The following is a 5,983-nucleotide window of genomic DNA, read 5'->3' as shown; positions in this document are numbered from 1 at the left end:
GGGATTTTCATCAGATCAAATTTCCCACAAGAACACGTGCGTCTGACCAAGTCAACCGAGTTGTCGAAAGTGTCACCTTGAACTAAAAACCTATGATCGCTAACTGGAAAGACCTTAAACGTTTTACCCTTCTCAATCCTTCTGTCAATCTTCTTCTCCACAGCAATGGTCAGTGGCTTCGAATGCTTAGAACTTAAAGTTCTACGTTTGAAAAACCATCGAGTCATCATTTCCCTAATGCTGTCCAGCAAAGGTATCACTGGAAACTCTCTAGGCATACGCAAATCAGCATTTATTGACTCCGCAGGGTTAGTAGTCCTAATATCATATCTGTAACCCGGAAACTGACAACGAGCCCACTTCCTCACATCAGCATCTATGAGATAATTTCCAATTTCAGGACTAGTAGCAAAATAGCAGTGAATACCTTACGAAAATCAGCAGCTTGATAAGCTTTAGAAGCCTTTGCAACCAAACCAGCCACACCTTTCCCACTAGAATATGTTACGACATTATTCAGCAAGTGGTGAATGCAAATTCCGTGATGAGCTTGCGGGTACACGTTAGCAATAGCTTTAGCAATCGAGGAATTCCTATCAGACACAAAAGCTAAACTATGCTCGTCAGCAATGACCGCATTAAGTTGTCTCACAAACCAGTTCCACGCGAGGTCATTCTCTGAGTCGACAACTCCAAAGGCAGTAGGATATAAACTCGAGTTTCCATATAATGCAGTAGCAACTAGTAATACTCCTTTGTATTTGCTCTTCAAAAACGTCCCATCCACCCCAATAACTTTTCGAATTGCAGCATAGAAACCGCGAACACTCTGACCAAACGAGATGAAGAGGAATCTGAATCTCCCTTTGGTATCCCTTTCATAAAACATGTGTGACCCTGGATTAGCTTCCTTCATCATGTGCAAGTATTTAAGAATTTGTTCATAACCTTTCTCTGGAATACCTTTCACTGCGTTGATTGCATATTCACCAGCATCCCACGCCAAAGAATAGGATATCTCAACTCCATGTACCATACGCATATACTGGATTATATCATTCGATCTCAGCCCTTCTTTAGCAGTTTCATACTTATGCATAATCAGAGTAGCCATTGTTTTTGCTGAAACTGTCCTAACAGAACCCTTCCTATTGGATGCAGCACATGAATGATCAGGTACATACTTTTTGATGATAAAATACGATGACCATGTTAATCCCTCTGCACGAACACGCCAGCTGCAATCATCATCTGAGCAACGAATGTACCACACTTTTTTATCCGATCTGGCAACCACGTAGTCGAAATTATGTTTCATTGCACATATTTCGAAAGCTGCCTTCAAAAGTGTTTTGGAACTAAAATTGCTGAAACTGTCATATCAGAACTTCCTATTGGATGCAGCACATGAATGATCAGGTACATACTTTTTGATGATAAAATACGATGACCATGTTAATCCCTCTGCACGAACACGCCAGCTGCAATCATCATCTGAGCAACGAATGTACCACACTTTTTTATCCGATCTGGCAACCACGTAGTCGAAATTATGTTTCATTGCACATATTTCGAATGCTGCCTTCAAAAGTGTTTTGGAAGTAAAAGATTGACCCTTCTTCACAACACCCACCAAAGAGAAGCGAACACTATCTTTATTGATCTTCTCTTTGTCACACTTTTTGTCATCTTCATTGTCAGGTACCTCAATATCTTCTTCTGAATCCATATCAGCTGCATCGCCAGACTCCATATCACCTGAATCGTCAGACTCCATAGGCTCTTCCTCTCTGTTAGGCGACTCCGTACCTTCTTCCGCTATGTTAGGGGCTTGAGTACTCACACACAACTGCGTCGAAGCTTTATTCTTTACATATGTAAGAAAATTTCTAACTTGCCGATCACTGGTGATGATAACGGGTGGTGAGTTGATGCTATTGATCAAATCAGAAGGTAAATAACTCAGCTCTATATTGACCATGTTTACATCAATTCCAAAGTCTTCACACACCATAACCTTTAGGTTTTCAAAGCTTGAACTTGTGTCCAACGTAAGTAACTTGCCTCCTTTTTCTTCATCAACAAGAAATTCCCATCCATTGTTCATCGACGATTTCCACAAACCACATGAAGCATAGATGTTAATCTTCATATTTTTAGAATGACAAAATTTTGGAAGAACTAAAAAATTAAGAAGAACTTCCATGTTTAATTTCAGAAATCGTGCTATGTTGAAGAAGAAGACTAGATTTTAGGGAAAAAAATTAAAAAAGGAAATTAAAAACATTTAAAATATTTACTGAATATTTCCTAACCGTTTTTGGCTAGATTTTCGGATTTTGTAATTTTATTAGGTAGAATTTGCATTCTATCTGTTTAGAAATTAGAAGGTCTGGTAGAATATTGTATACCACCAATGCAGACAAAAAGACAATTGGAATAATGCATTTCCTACCTTAGTAGATTAATTAATTTTTGTAGCGCATCAAATCTACCAGTTATGTAGAGCATAGAGGGAATGAGGATTTTATATTCTTCCCTAGTAGTTGTTAATGTTTTCGGTGTATTGCGCATTCTACGGTTGGTAGATCACTAAGTCTTTGTTAGATTATATATTCTAAACCTCCGTAGATAGTAGATCTGATTTTATAACACATTTACCCCATTTTTGAAATTACTATTTAAACATTTTTTGAATCCAAGTATATTTTTGTTATATGCAGTTGCTTATCTACATCAAATATACTATTTTTCCAGATTTGTTTTCATTTTAAAAAAAATTGATATGAATTTTTATATACAAAAAGGGTAGTGAATGTCCAAATGTAACAAAAGTTGATTTTATTCTAAAGGGACAATACCTTAGTTTAGTTATTCTATATTGGCAATTTTCCCAGACAACTTAACCCTATATCTGCATTATGCTATTTCCTTCTTTTTTTTTGTCAACATCTGCATTACCCTATTTCATTATCGTATTTAACTTAACGTGGATAATACTAGTAGAGTATTAAAAAGTATGTTTGATTTCAAGAGTGGTGCAGAAAATGGTTTGTATCAGTTTGATTTTATTTATAGGAGTTTAAACTTAGTAATTCAATTTGGACCTTTTCTTTGTCCCTCCATTTCCATCGCCGAAAATATGCACACTCTTTTTTTTTCTATCCATAAGCCAATCGATTAAAATTCTTCTGAGTTCCTATATAAATATGTCAACCTCAACACTTCATTTATAAAAGTCACCATTTGCTGGAAAGAAATAAACGATCTACAACAATGAAATTTTCATATTCTTTATCCCAACGGTTTTCTTTCCCTATTTTGGCCATGCAATTTCTCATTATACATAGTGTTTCGTCACTGAACCTTACTAATGAGTATCTCAACCACAAATGCCTCTTTAATCAAGGGAAATATAACTCTGGAAGTGAGTACGAGAAAAACCTCAACTGGGTCTTCCATTACATTCGTACTAGGCCATTTGAGAATGTCGGATTCTCACACACAAGTAATGGAACAACGACATCAAATTTTGCTACCGTCGTTCTCCAATGTCGTGGTGACTCTTATGGGTCTAAATCTTATGGGTCTAAATGTCGTACATGCCTTGACACCGCAATTTTGGGGGTAAATGAATCATCATACATTTAGATATAAAAATTTACTTGTTTGCAATGATGTAAAAATGTATCTTTGAGCCAAAATAGAATTGACTACATGAAACAAAAACTAGATTAGAGTAATAAGAAAAAATATTAGCCGACAAAGTTTGACATTTGTTAAAGATAGAAATGGGACAGTTGTTAGATATCTGGGGATCCAATGTGAGATCCAGTTTGGCTCCACTCCGAATATCCAGATATTTGAAAGGTCGGATCTGTATAATAGAATCTCAGATCAGCATGATTTTAAAGTCTGGATATCTGTATTCTTTAAGTATGTTTAAAATATATATCATTAATAAATTTTTCAAGATACATAAATTTTATACATAAAATTTATGTTAAATGATTTCTACTATTAATTTTACTTTCTAAAATATTTTATTTTATTTTGGCATATTTTGTTTCATTTTATATAATGCTATAAAATATTATTTTAATATTATTATAAATATTTTATCATTATTTTTATGGATATGTGTCTAAATATGAATATCAATTGTTATGTTAATATTTAGACTGTTATCCCTTATCTAGATATCCCAAAATCACTGACCCAGATATGGATAATCGAACATGGATCTGACGGGTCCGGATATCCTGAAATTTCTGATATCCAAATTTGTTTAGTTATATAGACATCACAATTTATCTTAGATTATGTTGAAACAAAACTTATATTGAAGATGTTTTTATTAAATATGCAATTTTGTTACTAAAGGTTGAAAATTATTTATACATGTGCTGTTTCTGTAAATCCTTAATTTTTGACATTATCCAAATCATCAAAATAATTGTTTTCTATACAAATAATTAGGAGAATAAATCTTTCACTGAAATATTAAATCATCATTTAAAATAATACAAAACATATATGATTGTATACTGCAGTTTCGTAAGAGATGTCCGAGTATCAAAGGAGGAATGATATGGTACGACCAATGTTTTCTCTATGTTAGTACGATCGATATAGAAAATCCAAGCAGGATTAATTACGAGAATGTTTTTTCTATGCACAATCCAAATAACGTGAGAGAGGATGCAAAACTGTTTGCCAAGAGAGTGTTGGATTTTTTCTCTGAGCTAACACTTAAAGTCGAGAAAACCACCAGTGACGGCTTTCGCATCATACTTTACGCAGCAGGGGAAAAAAAGCTCGGGAAAAATACATTATATGCAATGGTGCAATGTCTAGAGCTAACATTGGATTGTAAAAATTGTTTGACATGGAGTACCACAAAGCTTTTCAAGAATGGCGACATTAAACAAGGAGCGAGAGTTTTTGGTTCAAACTGTGATGTTAGGTATGAACTATACCCTTTTCTTAGATTTGTTAAGCACTTTTAAGGTGGTGTTGAATACATCATCTTTATAATTTCAAATTATATTTTACTTACGTTGACTTTTTCTTTTTGCTGAAATGTAATATCTCTATATCAATCAAAATAGTGTTTACAAAAATAGATCCATAGAAAATTTTTAGAAGATCAAAATTGATATTTTCAAAACAAGGATTTTCAACTGGCTTGGAATTCTTGAGCCTATAACCCAACTGACTTGTGTTCCATCCTCAGTATCTGATAGTTTTGCTTCAATGACTTCAGTCGATTGCTGATATGTTTATGAGTGATGTTTGGTAACTCTCTTAGTGAGTGATAAGACTGCTGATTCTTACTGTCATTACGTTCTTCAGATCAAATAGTTTGTTGATTGAAAAGTGTGTTTGACAAGCCCCAAGTCATGCTCTTTTAACCTCGTACCTTTTATTGTGCATTGCATGATCTACCAACCCGGTTTATCTTCTCTCAGCAGCTCTGAGTAGAACATGTCCCATAACTTACGTGAATTCAATGCTGTTGAAAACTTTGAATAAGTTAAAAATTAAATATGTGTGACCAAAAGTGTTGTATGTCATTATCTGAATCAACTTGTTTATAGATAAGTTTCATTGATATTGAGCATCACAATTTAGTTTCAAAATAATAAAAAAGTTAAAACATGTGTTTAAACTAGGGGTGTTCAATCCGGATATCGGTTCGGTTTTTTCGGTTTTTCGGTATTTTGGTTAGTAAAATATAACTAGCATTCTAAATCCATATTTACTTCGGTTCGGTTCGGTTTATATACCATCGGTTTTCGGTTTATTCGGTTTTATACCAAAAAAAAATAATTCTTTATTTTGGGATCATATTATATGAATTTTAGAGTCTTGTTGTCAACACATTAATTTATTAAAAAATATTATAAGTTTAAATAAAAGAACAAAAATAAAAAAATGTTTCTATCATCTAATAAAATAATCAAATCTATAATTAAAATCA

General features: G+C 33.7%; 2 protein-coding genes across 2 annotated transcripts in view; one reads left to right on the top strand and one right to left on the bottom strand.

Moving 5' to 3' along the window:
• The window catches only part of LOC106338070, a 1,600-nt gene extending 282 nt beyond the window's left edge, over positions 1–1,318 (bottom strand). The window contains exons 1-2 of the mRNA XM_013777130.1: positions 433–1,318; positions 48–376 (exon numbers count right to left, since the gene is read on the bottom strand). Of these exons, the coding sequence (XP_013632584.1) occupies positions 48–376; positions 433–1,318 (1,215 nt within the window). The remainder of the gene's footprint in view (positions 1–47; positions 377–432) is intronic.
• Positions 1,319–3,255: 1,937 nt separating this feature from the next.
• On the top strand, positions 3,256–5,089 carry LOC106340800 (putative cysteine-rich repeat secretory protein 37). The gene is made up of 2 exons (XM_013779639.1): positions 3,256–3,627; positions 4,554–5,089. The coding sequence occupies exons 1-2, from the start codon at positions 3,277–3,279 to the stop codon at positions 5,007–5,009; spliced, it is 807 nt and encodes a 268-aa protein (XP_013635093.1). The 5' UTR covers positions 3,256–3,276; the 3' UTR covers positions 5,010–5,089.
• Positions 5,090–5,983: the final 894 nt, after the last annotated feature.

The sequence above is a fragment of the Brassica oleracea genome, chromosome C4 (assembly GCF_000695525.1).
Source record: "Brassica oleracea var. oleracea cultivar TO1000 chromosome C4, BOL, whole genome shotgun sequence".
NCBI lineage: Eukaryota > Viridiplantae > Streptophyta > Magnoliopsida > Brassicales > Brassicaceae > Brassica > Brassica oleracea.
The sequence above is the reverse complement of the archived record's forward strand: the minus strand, read 5'-3'. Positions and strand labels throughout refer to the sequence as shown.

Excerpts from the sequence above, each read along its gene's own strand:
- LOC106340800 (XM_013779639.1), top strand. The coding sequence starts at position 3,277 with ATGAAATTTTCATATTCTTTATCCCAACGGTTTTCTTTCCCTATTTTG. Across the intron at positions 3,628-4,553 it reads TTGACACCGCAATTTTGGGG|TTTCGTAAGAGATGTCCGAG; the intron begins GTAAATGAATCA and ends TGTATACTGCAG.